General features: G+C 33.8%; 3 protein-coding genes across 4 annotated transcripts; all 3 read right to left on the minus strand.

Moving 5' to 3' along the window:
• Positions 1-273: 273 nt before the first annotated feature.
• Positions 274-3,567, minus strand: LOC126675268 (LRR receptor-like serine/threonine-protein kinase GSO1). Its single transcript, XM_050369880.1, has one exon. The coding sequence runs from the start codon at positions 3,375-3,377 to the stop codon at positions 426-428; it is 2,952 nt and encodes a 983-aa protein (XP_050225837.1). The 5' UTR covers positions 3,378-3,567; the 3' UTR covers positions 274-425.
• A 3,353-nt stretch (positions 3,568-6,920) lies between these two features.
• Positions 6,921-12,466, minus strand: LOC126672114 (uncharacterized). Its single transcript, XM_050366044.2, has 5 exons — positions 12,003-12,466; positions 11,093-11,156; positions 8,896-9,282; positions 7,663-8,006; positions 6,921-7,444 (listed from the first exon to the last, which is right to left on the minus strand). The coding sequence occupies exons 1-5, from the start codon at positions 12,093-12,095 to the stop codon at positions 7,229-7,231; spliced, it is 1,104 nt and encodes a 367-aa protein (XP_050222001.1). The 5' UTR covers positions 12,096-12,466; the 3' UTR covers positions 6,921-7,228.
• A 265-nt stretch (positions 12,467-12,731) lies between these two features.
• Positions 12,732-16,464, minus strand: LOC126672115 (uncharacterized). Of its 2 annotated transcripts, XM_050366045.2 has the most exons (5): positions 16,276-16,463; positions 15,849-15,914; positions 14,848-14,981; positions 14,044-14,508; positions 12,732-13,463 (listed from the first exon to the last, which is right to left on the minus strand). In XM_050366045.2, the coding sequence occupies exons 2-5, from the start codon at positions 15,873-15,875 to the stop codon at positions 13,049-13,051; spliced, it is 1,041 nt and encodes a 346-aa protein (XP_050222002.1). In that variant the 5' UTR covers positions 15,876-15,914; positions 16,276-16,463; the 3' UTR covers positions 12,732-13,048. The 2 variants fall into 2 exon arrangements, with proteins under 2 accessions (XP_050222002.1, XP_050222003.1); XM_050366046.2 differs by lacking the exon at positions 15,849-15,914 and having other exon boundaries at positions 16,276-16,464.
• Between the last annotated feature and the right edge of the window lie 1,680 nt (positions 16,465-18,144).

An 18,144-nucleotide genomic window follows, 5' to 3' on the forward strand; every position in this document is an offset into this window, starting at 1 on the left:
ACCGTATTACAATGGACCGGTTTACAAATTACCCTCATGGACCGGTTAACCGGTCCATGCCCACCCCTACTAAAAATTATGGTTCTTTTTAGGCCTGTCAAAAAAGGGAGCCCCAAATACTTGCCACACCCATCACCAACCATGGATTTTTTATTTATAAATAATTAAATATAGATTTGTATATTTTATGCCAAATTGAAGGGGAAAATGTACTTTTATTGAAAAATTAATGCATGGACCATGGAGAGGTGAAGGAAAAAAAAAAGCCACCTATTTACATGAAATTGTCTTTTAAATTTTTGAACAGTTAAGATTACAAAGTTAAGCCATATACTAGCAGAGCAATAAGGTATTTTTCTACATTATACAAACATAATTCCTCTAAAAATTGGAATAAAACAAACCAAAAAATATGTATCTTCTCATCAAGCCATTGTATTCCCTGCAGATTCTGTATCTTTGATATGAAAAATGCAAGTTCTTGAAATTTGCTTATCGTGTGGAGTCACTATAGCCATAGAGTTCACTTTCCAATATTCACCATTCCTCCTCTTCTTCTCTTCTCCACAACCCCATTTGATCTCTCCTTCACTTCTTTTCTGTTCAAATCCGAAACCGTAACCGTTATCCAAGCTCGATATCGACACTCTTCTTCGCCAGTTACTCCAGATTCTCACCATCAAATAGATCATCAGTAAGCAAATTAGTGTGGAAGTAAAGACAATGGCCACTATAATACCAACAACAGCAGTATTTGAAAGGCTATTTTTTTCTTGATCCCTTGATTCCAGGCAAGATACTAATGGTGGGCCACATAATTTGCTATTACCCATGAATGAACTCAGCGGGAATCCTGAAAAAGTTGGAGGAATCTTGCCCTGGAAGTTATTGTTCGACAGGTTTAGTCTGTGGAGGCTTGTCAGCTTTCCTAGTGAAAAGGGTATTTCTCCTTGGAAGTGATTGAAAGAGAGGTTTAATCTCTCTAGTTTCACTAAATTTCCGAGTGAAAATGGAATTTCGCCAGAGAGAGAGTTCTTGCTGAGATCCATGATTACTTGTAATTCCGTCAGCTTTCCGAGCTCCGACGGTATTGAACCTGTCAGGAAATTTTCTGAAAGCCTCAGTTCGAAGAGCTTTTTGCAGTCCTGAATTGTTGAAGGGATCGAGCCAGAAAAGCTGTTTCTATGAAGGTTCAGGACATTGAGAGAAGTGAGGTTTCCGATTTCGTCAGGAATCTTCCCTGAAAGATTGTTGCTATGAAGAGAAAGCTTGAGTAATCTCGAACAGTTTCCGAGTTCTGCAGGTATTTCTCCATGGAAGTTATTGGATGAAAAATCCAACTCTCCAAGTTGTTCTAAACTTCCTAACCAAGAAGGCATAGTTCCTGTAAGATGGTTATTACTTAGTAGAAAATGTTCAAGTTTTCGACAATTTGAAAGTTGAGGCACCACATCTCCACTCATATTGTTGAATGATAAATCCAGAAACCTTATCTGGTTGAGCTGGCCAAAATCTTCCGGAATGTTGCCTGTAAGGTGATTATGTGCTAGACGAAGACGCGTTAAATTTCTTGACAAAGCTAATCTATCAGGAATGGTGCCTGAGAAACTATTGTTGGTTAAGTCTAAGGCTGTCAAAGAATTAGAACCCAAGAGAGGCGAAATGCTTCCGCTAAATCTATTATGCGAAAAATTGATAATTTGCAGGTTTTTAAGATGGGAGAGAGACGAAGGAAGAGGGCCTTCAAAGGAGTTGTTGTAAAGAGTAATTTTGTACAATTCTGAAAGGAACCTAAATGTTGGTGGCAATGAACCAGAAAATTTGTTATCTGCCAATGCTACTACCTGAAGTTTTCTGCAGTAGCCTAGACTCGGAGGCAACGGACCTGACAAGTCATTCTGCCGCAGCTGAAGAACAATCAGATTCTTAAGTTTCCCGATAGTTGGAGGAATGGAGCCGTTGAAATGGTTTCCGAAAAAATCAAGTTGTGTTAAACTTGTGCAGTTCGTTAGCTCCCTTGGAATTTTCCCTGAAAACATGTTATCATAAAGATAAATAGAAGTTAATCTCTGTAACTTGCCAATTTCTGCTGGAAGTTTCCCTGTAAACATATTATCAAACAGGTAAAGATTCACCAGGTTACTCATGTTCCCAATTTGAGGAGGCAATTTGCTGTGAAAACTGTTATTGTTGAGCTTAAGATCTGTGAGATTTTCAAGTTCGTCGAGGCTGGATGGCAATTCTCCTTCGAAGTTGTTATCAGAGAGGTCTAGCTGCTGCAGAGATGAACAATTTAATAGCTCTAAAGGAAATTTTCCAGACAAAATGTTTCCATTCAGGAAAAGTTGCTGCAGACTGGAATTTTTGAAGCAGAAATTGCTTGGAATTCTACCGACGAACTTATTATTGGACAGAGCTAGCGTTTGAAGATTCGTTAGTCTGGAACTGAAAAAATGTACTGGTCCTGAGAGATTATTTACCGATAAATCGAGCTTTTCGAGCTGAATCAACTGGTTAAGCTCCAATGGAATCTGACCACTCATTCTGTTTCGAAGCAAATTTAAGTATTTCAAGTTTGAGAGATGACTTAATTCAGCAGGAATAAAACCTGAAAGACTGTTATTAGCCAAATTCAATATCTGAAGAGCTTTAAGCTTCCCAATTGAAGCAGGAATTTCCCCTTCAAGCCTGTTGTTTGCTGCTGCAAAATTCTGAAGCTTTATGCAGCCATGAATCTCCGCCGGTATAGGGCCACTAAGGCTGTTCTTCTGCAAGTCAAGAGACACCAGATTCTTCAGTTTACCAATTTCACCAGGAATGCTTCCATTAAATTGGCAAAAAGCAACAGCCAAAATTCTCAGCTCAGTCAAATTTCCAATACCTGGTGCAATTTCACCAAACAACATGTTATCTCCAACTCTCAGAACTTGCAGTTTCCTCAAAGAGTACAAATCTTCAGGAATTCCGCCGGAGATATAATTTGAATACAAAAGCAGCATCCTCAAATTCTGAAGCTTTTCAAGTCCAGTAGGGATTACACCAGTGAGAAAATTCAAAGACAAATCGAGAATTTCAAGCGATGAAAGATTCGAAAGCTCGTCCGAAACAGAACCTGAAAGTCCTGAGTTGGTTAGATTCAGCCCCACAACTTGAGTTTGATCAACTGAACATAAAATTCCAGTCCAGCTGCACACTTCAGTTTCTTCAGACCAGTTTTTCAGAACACCTAAAGGATCAACAAACCCTGATTTGATCCTCAGAAGCCAAAGTGAGTCAGTTGAGTTATTTTTTCCACTACTAGCAGCATCAGCAGCAGCAAGAAATGAGAAAACTAATGCTAAAAACAGCATCAAATAAGAAATTTGAATGCCACCCATTTGAAGTTACATCAAAAAGATTAGAACTTTATAGAAATATTTTGACAGATTTGCTTCTGCTATTAAGTTCCATACTGAAAAAAAAAAGATGAAGATGAAGATGAGCAGAATCAAATGAGACAAGAACAGAATAAAAGAAAAAAGTTGAGTGTTTGGATGAAAGATTGTACTAAAAAGGTTAAAATTGGTGAGATGATGAAAGATTTGAAGTTTATATATATAGTGCACTTGGAGATGGCATGTCTAATCAATCATTCTTTGTAGAAAGGTAATAATAATGCTTTTAACAGTAATTAATCTCTTGACTAAAGGTTGGAGATTTTTTTCTTTGTTTTATATTTTCAGATTTTCTAGCTTCTTTTCAATAAGATAATTATTTAACGTTTTACTATATTGGTTTTGGATGCCTCTAAATTTAGATGTATATCATTTTAATTGGTTAATTTCAAATTTTGTAGTTAAAAAAATTAAATTAGATAGTTTTTCGATAATAATGTTTATTCTATATTATTCTCGAATCGAGTCCAGCTTGAGTGATTCGAATATCGTTCGAACTCGACTAGGTAGGATGTTGTTTGGAACTCGAGTTTAGCTGGTAGAATTTAAACTATTCGGGCTTGATTTTGTATGAGACATTCAAAGTCGAGCTTAATTTTAGCATAACTTGGACTCGACTCGGCTCGTCTATACCCCTATTTCCACTTGCCTAAGAGAATGATGAAATGGTGAGTAGCACCATGAATAGTAATATCTTGTGAAATGGGGAAGTGAATAGAGATAAGGTAGAGTGACTCTGATAGGTATTGCTGTATGGACAACACCAAGGTTTGGGCACAACCCACTTGCGCCTACCAACAAAAAAATTACTCACTAAATTAAAATGGGTGTATATATCTCTCTAGTCATTTTATGTTTTTCATATCATTTTGCAAAAATACATAAAAAATATTCCAAAAGTTTTTTTTGGAATTTTGACTTTGCAGAAGATACAATCTACTATACATCAGCAATTGTCAACTTAAATTGGTATTTATCCATTATTTTAATGGAGTATTTTCGCTTTGATTTGCTTAGAGTGCAATAGATACATAATTGGCTTGAGAACGATTATTTTGTTTGAGTTCACCATAATTTTACTAAATAAATAAAGCAAAGTAGCATAGATGGTGACCAATTATCTATCTTTGAACTTTTAAATAATATTATTAATTTACAATTTAAATATGTGGTTTTATGCACCTTATAGTTTTTATTTTTTTATCTTAATTTTTTTATTTACACTTTTATAAAATTATTAATAAAAAATACATTACTTTATATTATTATATACTAAAACAATTATGGCTTTCGATAATATTCTCAACTTTTTACTTGTGCTAATTTTTTTTCTATGCACATGTATGTGTGTGGGTGGATAAATTGGTGCATATTGTATTCAAAGCATCCCAAAATTTGAGTGATAATGTATGTTATTGATTGAATTTTGGTTGTGTAAAAGAGTCAAAGTATCAAATATCATTTTCCTCCACCTAAAATCACCTAATACCCAATTAAATACAAGAAGAAAACATAAGAGCTAAACAACCCTAGTCGAGCTAATAATAGAAAACATATTATAAATGATATGATATCTAAACCAACACTAGAGCCAAAATCATGTGCTCTTGGTGTTACAAATTCAAAGGTCCAATTAATTAAACCTTATTAGATTCTTCTTATAAAAGGACTCAAATGCATAATGCCAAGAAATTGCATATTTCATCTATGTTAGGAAATAGGCTTTCAATTTTGCTTAGCTTCAGAAGCTCTAAAGCATAGACAAGCAAGTCCAAATGAAATTCCAACTTGCTTTGTCCCATCAAAAGTTTGTACTCTTTTTTTGTGGTACAGGGTACATGGGGTGTCCTGAACGGGTCTCAACTATGAGACGGCACCTTTAAGCCTTCCACATTCAGATTAATCCCCACTCGAGCCGGGTAGGTCCCTTTCGGGAGACAAAGCTCTGGCCCCAAATTTTAAACGGCTGCATACATGAGTACGGTTCGAACCCGCGACCTCACTTAAGCTAGAAGAGTGCCTTACCAACTCATCTACGCCTTGGGGTTTCAAAAGTTTGTACTCTAGGCATGGAAGCAAAGTACTTGTCCACATGGACCATTTTTGCAAACCAAGTGCTTACACATTCATCTTTTGCTTTTTGGGATAACCAAATAATGCCCTAAGTTTGATATTTTAATTGAAAAAATATCGATTTCGGTCCGCAAATATATATATAATAATTAAATTCAATTAATTTGATCATGCGAAATTAATTTGTAGACTGAAATGATCCTCTTCTCGTATTTAATTTCATTTTTTTACCTTCCTTCTCCTCTAGATATGCAATACATCAATCACAAAGTCAAAAACATTCTCATTTGGTTCATATCTATTTGGTCAAGCGGTTTGTACTTTGTACCATATACTATTAAAACCTTCTTTATATCTATTACCTAATAACAATAACAAAAAGTCATACAAAATGACATTTTATAAGACAAAGGAGATATAAATTAATGGCCAATTTTATAAACAAATAGATCATTCCAAGAGAATTTGCTAAACTCCTACCTAATCATAGCCTTTTTGAACTAATCTATAGCTAGAAAGAATAAGAAGGTTGTCAATGAAAAGTAGGGATACTTTTGTTTAAAATATTACTCTTTTTAGAGACAAAAGGCAACAAAACAGGAGGATATGGCTGAAAGAGAAGGTAGAATTATTGGAGAATGGAATGAAGAAGATTGATATTATAATAACATTTTAAAAAAACTAAAGAAAAGGTTGCATTTTTTTTAAGATTTTTAAGAACAGAAAACCAGACTATATTTAAGATCATTGGTCCATACTTGAACCATAAAGTTGTTGGTCCATACCAGACAAGACAGAGCTAGAAAAGTTCTACCGGGCCAAATCGCAATGTAAGTGACCAGGCCCGGGCGACTGGTCACGGCGAGACCAGCCGTTTATCTTTATGATTGGTGTCAAGTGGAAGTGTAATGATATATGCAGCTGAGACATCCTAACAGACCGATAGACTTTATGAAGAGGCAACTTATAAAAGTTGGAAGGCAAAATTGTAATGTAGTCTAATTTCTCATACTAATTTAAACAATTTTGGAAAGTTGAAGGGGCCAAGGCCATCCAATGCCCCCTTCCTGTCATTGGTCCATACCCGGTTCCTTCGATGAATTAAGTCAACAAGGGTGGTGCAAAAACCAAATCAATCCAATCTGATATCATAAGCTCATAAACCTAAGAAGAAACAACAAAAATATATACATCTTAAAGCTTGCATATGGTTAACCATGAGAGAAAAATACTTTATTTGTTAAAAAAAATCAGTAATTTTTTTATTTCAACACATCAGGAGCAGTATCTTCCAGCCTGGGTGAAATCAGTAACCATTTCAGAAATATAAGCAATCTAAAGAAGTGTACACATGTAAATACAGTGGATGACAAAAGGAAAGTGCTGTTTAGCGTCATGATTAAAGATCAGAAATTCTAAAGAAAGATGAGCAGAATTTGGATAAAAGCAGCTTCCAAAAATGGTGCTTCTTCCTAATAATATACATATATATTACTTGAGATATTTTAACCAGAAATAATTCAGTCAATACTTATCCTGAAGTTTTCGCAACTCGATCATGTCAATGAAATCGACAAAGATTTAATTTAACCTTTTTCGAACTCTATCTGTAATTCACTATAAGCTCGGAAAACAAAGAGAACAATGTGTAAATCAAAGGGAAAGAGAATTCTTCTAATCTACGATGATGAATGTCAACTTTATCTTTCAAACTTACTGCATCATTCTGCAGTTTGGGCAGCTGACGGGAAAAACTTCATGAGAAAGCTGGAGAGCGACCAAATGCAGATTACACCAAGGAATTGAAGGACGTTTAAAAGCGTACCCAACGAACTGCTTATCTCTAAGTTGTGTGAGGTCATTTCAGCTCCTTTCACTGTGAATGACAAAGCTGTCACCAGTTGTGCTGCTCTATTCAGTTGGTGCAATCTATATACCTGTTCATCACATTACAAAAAAATAAATCAACAGGGGAAATACATATAAAATGTTAGAGAAGCAAAAATATTTCGGAAAATATATTCTTTTCAAAGAAAAATCTGCCTGAATATATTTACATGAACTGCGCATGTTATAGGATTTCTGATCTGTATCTAGATAAATACTCTAAGAAAAGATTGTTAGAAATAAGTGAAAACAGAGCTTGAGCCCTTACTTGGAAGATTATCGGAATGACAGGCCATGAAGGTGACTTTCGATATCTTGCATACTGCTCAAATGCAAACTGTACGACAATACCAACTAGGTATGGAGCAAGCGTTGCAGAAGCTGCAGGGCCAGTCCACGGCCACACCAAGCCCATTGTTACCAAAGGGATCATGAGACTCAGTACCAAGGCAGCCACAGAAGAAATTCGCTGTCCTAATTGAGGAGCCAAAGTTGTGTCCACATTTGCAGCAGACTCTGCTTCTATGGGCTTTCTTAAGCGGTCTATTAGCGAAAGGAAAACCGCAACACCGCAGTAGAAAAGAGCTTCCGTGAAGAACAATATGAGAAAGTCTGCAAATAGAAACAAAGAACCATTTACTGAGGGATATATATTTCTCGTGAAATACAAGGCGAACAGAAGCAAAAAGTTCATCAAAATGAAAATTTTAGCAATATCACAGCCGACAATTCCTAAAATTCCCAGATGCTATACCATCTCCAGCCACTGTTACTCGGTCTGAGAAAAACATGTCCCAGTTTTTAGAACTCTAAACCAGTTGTCAATATTCATGACAGGTCTGATCAGTATGCTATGGCCTATGCCTGAGCTTGAAAAATTGGACATATTCTTAATTTCTTACACATATCACAGAGTAAACAAAAATGCATATAACTTATAAGTTTATGAATAGTATTCAACCATCATCAAAGTTCTTGTAATTAGTGTCCTCCACTTACAAAACATCTTTCAAATATTATAACCAACGCATAAATACTCGATTACATAATTATTTAAGGACATATTCTGGTTCCACATGAAGAATTGAATTTGAGCATCATCCTTTACTTGCACCTTTTGTTCATTTATCCTCCCTATTTTCCCAAATCAACTATCACTTATTTTTTGAAACAATCAATCAACTATCACTTAACTTTTGCAGTTAAGTCCAGGAAATTTTGTCCAAACTTTTATGTTTTATGATAGTCCTCATCTCAAGCAAAGTAAATTAGTAAAACACAAAGAAAACAACAGTGCCAGGAATCATTGAATGTCTTTCAATTTGATGAACTACAATGACTGAAAATAGTAACCCCCATCTCCCAATAAAAGAATTGCAATTTCACTCTTCATTTTTTTTCCCTTCACACTTGTTCAGAGTTTCTCAAACATAAGAGTCACAGCTCATTAAAATAAATCATTATCGAAAAAAAAAAGGAAAGCTAGCAAAAGGAAAATCACCTGTCAGCAAAGAGTCCTCGAAAACTGCAGAGAGTATTCTCCTCAAATAAAGTGAGGGGAAGATGAAAGAGGCTACAAGGACAGCAGGACCTATAAACCATAATAGGCTGCTTTGATTCTTTTGCACTTTGGGTTTGCTCACTTCCTCCTCTTTCTTATAAGGAGGACTGTAAAATGAAACTAAACCTGGTTTTCCATGATAATGATTAAAGGAACTGCTTGAAGGAGACACAGTTTCAGCCGCAAAATTATGATCTTCTGACTCCAATTCATCAGAAACTATTTCAGAGTCTTCTATCTGATCATGAGAGGTTGCATGGAGCACATATTGTCTTGTGGGATGTCTGTTTACTTTTAGCAGGCCGCCAATGAAGTGGCACGAATTCACTACTCATGTATGAGAAAGAGAAGTGAGACCCAACACTCAATGAGGTTCCTTTGCCAAGAATCATTGTAAAATAGATTCAAAATAAAAGATAGAAGTTTTGACCAAATACTTATAGTGAAGTATAAGCCAAAGGTAGAAAGTGAATGGTAAGTTGAGATTCAAAGTCTACAAAAATAAAATCCTTGATAAGTTCATTATGGTTTTTCGAAAAACCATTGAGAGAACATTGTCAACTTATAATTCAAATCTGATTCTAAAATGATGTTATGCCACTTATATATGGTTGCCAAAGAAACTCAAATTTAAAAGAAAAAGCTCTGAGTATTACAGTTAAGAGTAACTAAAGCGTAACAATCTTGTAACTTGGCTTAAAAATGATAGATAGGTCCAGAAAACTTTACAAGTTGTCCTTCCCGCATATTAAACATCTCATGTTGCTAGATTTGCAAAAAATCATATCTTGTGCTACAAAACTCTAATTCACTTGATTCTTGGAAAGATAAGGATGTACTCAACAACCTTTTAGTTTCATGTAAAATTTGAATCGGACCTCTTCGGTATCAACAAGATCGAAACGTTTTATTGCTCAAACTGAATTCAGATCACATCGACAAGACTCGAAATAATACTTAAACATTGTAGTGATTCTATAACAGGCTCCATATGGTTCAATGCTTTGTTCATCTTGTTGCTTCTTACTCATTGATGTAGAACCAAGCAGCACATAACAGGTTGCAAGGAGTTCAAGTAATCCATTGAGCATTATCAAGGGTCATTGATGTAGAATCAAGTAGCACACATTAGATTGCAAAGAGCTAATTGCTTGCGCATTGGCGGAGGTCCAATGATAATAGCAAGAACTACCGAAATCAATAAAGCATTGAACGGACTTGTGAAATATGTTATGGAACCACCACGAAGTCTAATTATTATTCCATCTCTTATAAATATGATCTGAATTCAATTGGAGCAATGAAATATTTTGATCATGTTGGTACTTGGTCATGAAGAAGTCTAATTCACACTCCGCATGAAACTAAAAAATTGTATCGAACGTCTTAATCTTTCCAAAATCGAGAATAAAGTGAATTGGAGTTCTATAGCACAAGTTATATTTTTTGCAAATCAAGCAACATGTACATACTTATTATGTAGAAAAAAATTCTAAGGTTATTTGGCCTATTTATTTGTTTTTAAACTCAATAACAATATTATCATATTATGATTATTTTGGATCGATTGTTACTTATTTTAAGAGCTTAATTAGACTTAAATTAGGATTTATTTTTTCAGCCATATATAAGTGGCATAAATATCATTATAGAAGAAGATTTGTGTTATATAATTTAAAAGAGTTCGGTTTGGTTTTTACAAAAAAATATACTATATTTAACTTTTTAAGGATTTTATTTTTGTAGTATTTGAATTTTAACTTATCATTCACCTTCTACCTCTTCTTGAGTGGGGCGTCTACCTATATTCTTATATATTCGGTTTCTTAGTTTATTACAAATACCGTTTTTATCTGCTATTTTGAATTTGAACGATCATTAGCAAAAACATTCCTTAAAGTTGGGTGTCGTTTCCTTTTGTGAGGTTCACATCAAGAGTATTATAAGAAAATTATTAAAAGTAGTAGTAGTGAGTCCAAACTTCACAACACAATCACAAACTTCGAGTTGATAGTCTTAGGTATATAAAGTAAAAACTAGAGCATTATCATAATACTTGATAAATCAATGTTATCAAATAAACTTAGATCAGGGTTTTAAAGATAAAATCACAATCCAACCAATCACATGAGCTTACCTTTAGCATTTCTTAGCTTCTGAGCATTAAAGTGCAGTTCAAAATATGGCCTTTCTGACAACAGCTGGAAAAAAAATGAAATGATAAAAGTTAAAGAATGTAAATAAATCTTATCGTATAGAGAATAATATTGGGCAACTCTAGAGTAGAAGGCCAAAAAAATTGAGAAAAATCACTGAAAAATGAATTCATGCATTAAGTTATCTTGTTTGTATTGAAGAAGATCGCATCACAGATGCAAATAATACTAGTGTGCTTCATATTTGCTAATGGCACGAAAATATAAGCAATTCCAAGATGTCGATGGTCAAAGATCTCTCAAGGATATCAACTCATAATCAATGCATTTCCCTTTAGTCACATTCAATGAATTAAGAACAGAAAACTTCCAAGGAAAAAATATAAAGTAGAAGAAGCTCCAAACAGAGCCAATTGAAGGACAATTATCCATACAAATTGGTATTTAAATGTGTTGAATTACATTGATACCAACTTGGAAGATGGAATACTTCTCAACAACTTCAAATAATCGGTACGAGGAAAGTCCAAATACAAATCCTGGTATCCCTTCACATTAAATAACCACACTATGATTCTTAAACAAAACTATTAATCTCCTCAATACACACTAAATTGCCTAAGCAAAGCACTGTTTTCACATAAGCTGAACGTTAAGAAGTCTTTATAAAAAACTTCAAAATCATTGAAGTAGGCAATTAACTCTAAAAATGTAAGACTATGATGAGAACAAAACAGTCAATCCAGTCAAATAGTTAGTCAACCAAATTAAGTAGATATCACTAGAACCAACAGTATACCGTTACACTGGCAATAACAAAATTCAATGCATAGAACACAAAAAAAAAATCACAAGCCAGCCAAAAAAAAAAAGAAAAATGTTTAAGAATACCTGGGAGCTGCTTCTTCTTGATTTAAAAGGTGAAGAACATGAAGTAGGCACACATGAAAATGAAGAGGAATTGACTTTAGTAGCCATATACATTTAAAATCTACCCAAAGGTTCTAGCTTTATAACATCACAGTCTACTAAGGATTTGGCCAGTGCAAACTGGCAGATTTTAAAGCAAACCCAGTTGGATTAAAGCCGATTTATAGATCCCCATATGGAAAATTTGCAGAACGACAGTGAAAAGGTGGGAAATTTGAGTAGTTCGAAGATTTTGAGGTATAGTGTAGGTTCTGGTTCAGGAGATGCTGACCAAGCGAGAGGTAGAACGGCTGTGTTTGTATTATTCGGCTGAAACCAAGTGGCAAACCCTATTATATGGGCCTCTTAAGAACCATATTGATATTGCATTGCAGATTTTATTTTTCAATTTAGTACTTATCATTCATTTTTGGCTATAGAGAGATTAAAAATTGAGCAAACTGAAGTAGAGTTTGAGTCGCAATCCACTAATAAAACCAACACAATATGTATCATTGCTGAAAATGCCTTTTGCATGTAAACCTCAAGTTCTTGTGCTACAAGTAATACTCGATTCCACCAAAACTTGTCGAGTTTCACATTTCAAAGTTTCGTTTAACACTCTTCAACAGTTCGTTTCCGTGTTGGCAAAAGTTGCAGTCTAGAGAAACACAAATAAAAAAACAGAAGATCTCTGCTGAAAAGAAAAACTTGTAGAACTAAACATACAATGCCCATTCATTAATAACTCAGTTAAGAGATGAAACACTTTTATGGCCTTAAGGAACCTCAAAGAACAATAATAATAATACAAAAAGAAAACAAGATGATAGAAATCTTGTGCAAGAATAGAATACCCTACAAATTAATAGAACCCAAAAAATCTGATTTCGTCGTTATCCTTGTTTTGCTTGAAGACATGAGTATATCCCAATTCTAAAAAGGGGTTTTCTTGAAACTTTTCTTTCCGAAGTAACATAACATCAATACTTTGCCTTCACCTAAAACCTCTAGTGTGATAACCAATTTTAAATCAGATTAGCCCTCTTTAAAAACCTGATCGTCCTGCAATAATGGGGCCATATGGACTCCACAAAATCAAGGTATTTATCCAAGAACCATACTTCGAATTCCTTCATCTTTTTCTTTGATAACTCTTTGTAGTCTAAGTTCTTAATGTCGATCATAGGTTGGAATACGCGAGCTTTTACATCTTCTTTGAGCCTCCCTTGTGCGATATAGCTAGAGGTTACTGAAAAGTACATCGGCAAGTTCTTGATTTGTTTAACTGTCTGCGTAAAGGTGAAGACGTAGAGAGCCCACAACAGACGGAGCATCTTGACATAGAATGCAGTGATCAGTGGTCCCAAAATCCACAAAGGTGTCAACTCCTTTGACACTTCAGCACCATACTTCGCATTGACTGCAAGGTATAACGGGATGCTGCAGGCACAGTAAAGCATAGCAATTAACAGCAGTGAAAATTTTGTACAACAAGAAAATAGAAGCTCAACAGAAGTTTGATGGCAACTACATCATGCAAAACATCTACAAGTGAAATGAGGAAGCAAAGATGATGTAATCTGTGGTAATGAGCCTGCTCTCAGCACTGCTCAGTTGATGATCAAAATGCAATGCCAGTTCAGCAAGTTATACAACAGCTTAGTAATAGATTCGGTCAAGTAATAACTTGCTGAACTGGCATTGCATTTTGATCATCAACTGAGCAGTGCTGAGAGCAGGCTCATTACCACAGATTACATCATCTTGCAAGGTATAACGAGATGCAGCAGTTTAATTAATTCAGATCAGACTCTAGCCTATCCTTCTTTCCAATTTTCTTCACACGAAGATTAAACATTGCAATTAAATTACAATATATACCATTGCCTTACAGATCAATGAGAATGGCCTGTTAACCATTGTAAGCTTGCCCAATTTTTGAAATTGACCTTCTAAATTTATCGCAGAAAATTCAGAGGGAGAATGAAAACAGAGGCATTGCAGAAATCAATCAACTTACAAAATTAACAAGGGTGTCTTTATTGTTGCATCCAGTCCTAGAAAGTTGCTCCAAATTGCCTTCAGAATATTGTCACTTTCCTTGGCCTCAGCAGTGTTTGGTGTAATCTGTGTTTGGTGTAGTACCTCGTTTGGAGGTGTTGCTTCATCCAAAAGTTCGTCTGCTACTTCATTTGAAGATTGTGTGCGCAACAAGTTCAACCACTTCTTGAATAGTTTGTGGATAGCAGGCGATCCTGAGATTCCTTCATTTGCTTCAGAGGTATAGGAAACTGGAACACTGTGTACCTTTGGTGACTCCACTGTGGTCTCCCCACTTTCTTTTGGTACATAAGAAATTTTAACAGAATTCTTAGTAAAGTTTGATCCATTTGCTCTGTTTCGTGATTCATCATTTTGAGCACTCCCTTTAAATGCTGAAATTCTTAAAAATTTAGCTCTGGGTCCATGAAAGCATGCCCCTACACTGTTGAAACGACTTAACTTAATTTTTGTGTTTAATATCCATAATATTAAAACAGAATTTGATTTTAAAAGACATGCATATGCCAACAGCAGTGTTGCACTCACGGAGACGCGTCAAGGAGATAAAACATCATAAACCAGAATGCTCCCACACACCATGTAAGAAATTGAGAAAAGCAGGATTTCTACCAAATATCCAAGATTTGAGACCAATCTCCTCTGTCCCTCAGTCATTTCCAATGACGGTAAAACTAAAATCCTAAACCTAGCCGTTTGGATAGGCAAAGAAACAAATAACTAATCATGAACCTAACCTAATGATTTACAAAGCATTTCATACCTTAAACGAAGATTACGCTTCACTTGGAAACGCCCATCTGTTCTTCCAAACATATGAAGCGTTGACGCATGTTGCTTCAGTTTAGACCCTCTAGTCCATGAGGAAACCCTTCCTGAAAATGTTGCATAAGAACCCTGAATAGACCAAAGCAACATCCCCGAAGTTCAGATGCACAAAGTTTGATATAAAAAATTAAATATGATCATCTGTAAATTGAGATTATATCATAATAGCAATATACTGTAGTGCCAAACAAAGAAGTCTGCGCATTAATGTTTACATTGCAACATAACCTCCAGAGTTATAAAAATCTGTTTAGTTGAACTAGTTACATGAAATTTAGGTTTATTACATCGCCGAGGTTTCGGAATGAATAATGATAAGCCTAAAATTGGCTACCTGGTGATGAAAATGCAGTAAAGAGACTTATTGACAGTATAGCTAAGAGCATGATTCCCTAAATTAAAATAAGTATAACTCCAACCCAAATCATGCCTAAGGCATTCTCATTGCCAAATTAGAAACTCAACAAGAATGACCATCAACGAGAATGCAGATAAATATCATTCTAAAAAAATTAAACTATCCTAAATCCAAAATGTACAAATATGCAGTCAGACAATACTAGACACTTCAGAGCTCAGCTTTCAACTCATTAGAAACTTTCAACTGCAACGTCTACGTCATTGCCTAAAGGCTCCTACACACAGACATGGATGACACAGGACAATGTTGCGCTCAAGGAATACGTAATCGAGGACAATGTTGCGCTCAAGGAATACGTAATCGAGGACAATGTTGCGCTCAAGGAATACGTAATCGAGGACAATGTTGCGCTCAAGGAATACGTAATCGAGGACAATGTTGCGCTCAAGGAATACGTAATCGAGGACAATTCTCCACAAGAAATACATTTTTCGAGCATAAAACCGCCATACAATTTGCATTCCTTAAGTGCCCATATGCATAAACAAACTGGCATGTAGTATCTCTTAATTTACCTGCATTGGATGTGTTACCAACGCCATTTCCTGCACTTTAAGCACCTATCATTTACTCAACAACACCTAAATTCCAAGAAAAGCTCACCATAAGAACACACTTTCAATCAAACCCTATAAACAAGACATACACCTAAAAACATAAACTTAACAAACCAATTTCACTAAAATTATTATTCATATAAAGATTGAAATTCTGAATATAGTATCAACACCTAAACATTAGGGCAAAAACATAAATTGTTCCGATGCTGTCAGTTTTTTCAATTCTTTTTCTACAAATTGAATAGGGAATCAAAGTTATAGATACCCAGAAAGTAAAAACCCTAACAAAAGCAATTCACAAGTAAAAGATACATACTTTGAAGCATAAATTGAAGAATTGTAGTTGCAAGTTAACAAATTTAGAAGAAAAAAATTGACTAACCTCCGCAGCTAAATTCATCAGCTAATTGAAAAGCAGAATCCCTTTGGATAAGATAACGTTAACAAGGAAAAAGTTGGAAGAGAAAAATTGTTTGGGTGTTCTATGAAATTAAATTCTGATATAGAATATGGATAGGAAGATAAAGAAGAAGAAGAAAAGAAAAGAGACAAGATTTTCTTTTGGATTCCGGAAAGGAAATTTTCTTCTTTTATTTATTTTAACGGCGGTTGATTCATTTTAAATTTCTTTTTAAATTGAGCCGACACAAAAAAAAAAATTACTTTACACTTGAATACGAAAAATTATTAACTGACACAAAAAAAATTATTAACTGACGAAAAAAACGTTTACACAAAAATAAATTGCTTCAAATTTTCTTGATATTTTAATTTATAACTTAAATAAATGTAATTGTTATTTATTTATTAATATTAGTAAATAATTATTTATTTTATCTATGAACAAATATCTTCCAATTTATCAAGCACCTCTTAAGAGTGAATTTCAAAACCTAGCGAGATTTTGAGTTCAAAATTCAATTTTAATATAAATAAAAAATAATAAAAAGCATTTCAAGAAGAAGGAAAGGTATATTTGAAAAACAAAATTAGATAAAGACTATAACTATCATAAGATCTCAATACAATCGTTCATTATCCTCATATTTTTGCTCTAATAATAATTGTTCAATTTTAATAAAGTTTAATCTATAGATTAATCTTTTTATATTATTTTTATTTAAAATTTACTATTTATAATATTTATTTTAAAGACTTAAATTAACTATAGTATTTAAAATAAATTTATAAAATTTATATTATAAATTATATTTTTAGAAATTATAAGAAAATGTTAAAGTGAAAAAATATACATACCTATGACCTATCACTGAAATAAAATAAAAAAATCAATCTCATGATTTCTTTTTGAAAATAAAAGGTTGGTGTGGTTTGGTAGGACATAGCCCTGCTTTGAAGAGACTGAGCCTTATCCAAAAGTATTTGGGCTTGAACAAACTAGCCCATTCAATTTCAGCATTTTTTCTTCTTGAGGAAGATATCTTATGAATTGGTATTTACTCATTTTCATGGAAATGGTATAAACCATTTTATTTAATTCACATTTCCTCAACAAAATATTAGTACTCTACGATATTTAGATGAATGTTTCTTTTTTTTCTTTTTCAAAATTAAATTAGATTGTCTACATTAATTAATAACATTATATTTCAAGATCGGATATGAAAATCGGATTGGTTAAATTTCCACAGGAAAAAAGACTAGACAATGAAAGAATGAAAATGCATAATGAAATATGCTAAAGTAGACAAATGTGATTTGCAATTTAATTTGTCAGTTCTATTAAAGCTACAAGATAATTTAATTAATTTGTTTTTAATATAAATCCATCGGTTTGTAATTGAACTGATATTTTATTCACTCGTACTTAATCACATAGGTTAAATTGCAATTGAGTGTGAATTTACGTGTGGCGTATGATATATGATAATTTTAATGATTCCCTTATCACCTTTTACTAAATTTTCTCTTTATTAATGAAAGATAAAAAAATCACCTTGATAGTTAAAAAATTTAAGAAAAACTACAAAACTATCTAAACTATCACCTATCCTTTAAAAATAAGAATTTAAAAGATAACTTTTTGTTTAAGTTTTCTTCTTTTTGATTTACCAACAAAAACTACATCATAAAAACATGTTATCATATTTTTTCATACATCTGATTCTAATTGACAAAGATTATGTACATTATTTAAAATTATGCGTTAAATATAATATATTTTTATTTTTATATTCTCTTGTCATATTAAATACTTTTTATTTTACTAAATAAAATTATTTGAAATTTT

Source organism: Mercurialis annua, linkage group LG3 (assembly GCF_937616625.2).
Source record: "Mercurialis annua linkage group LG3, ddMerAnnu1.2, whole genome shotgun sequence".
Classification (NCBI taxonomy): Eukaryota; Viridiplantae; Streptophyta; class Magnoliopsida; order Malpighiales; family Euphorbiaceae; genus Mercurialis; species Mercurialis annua.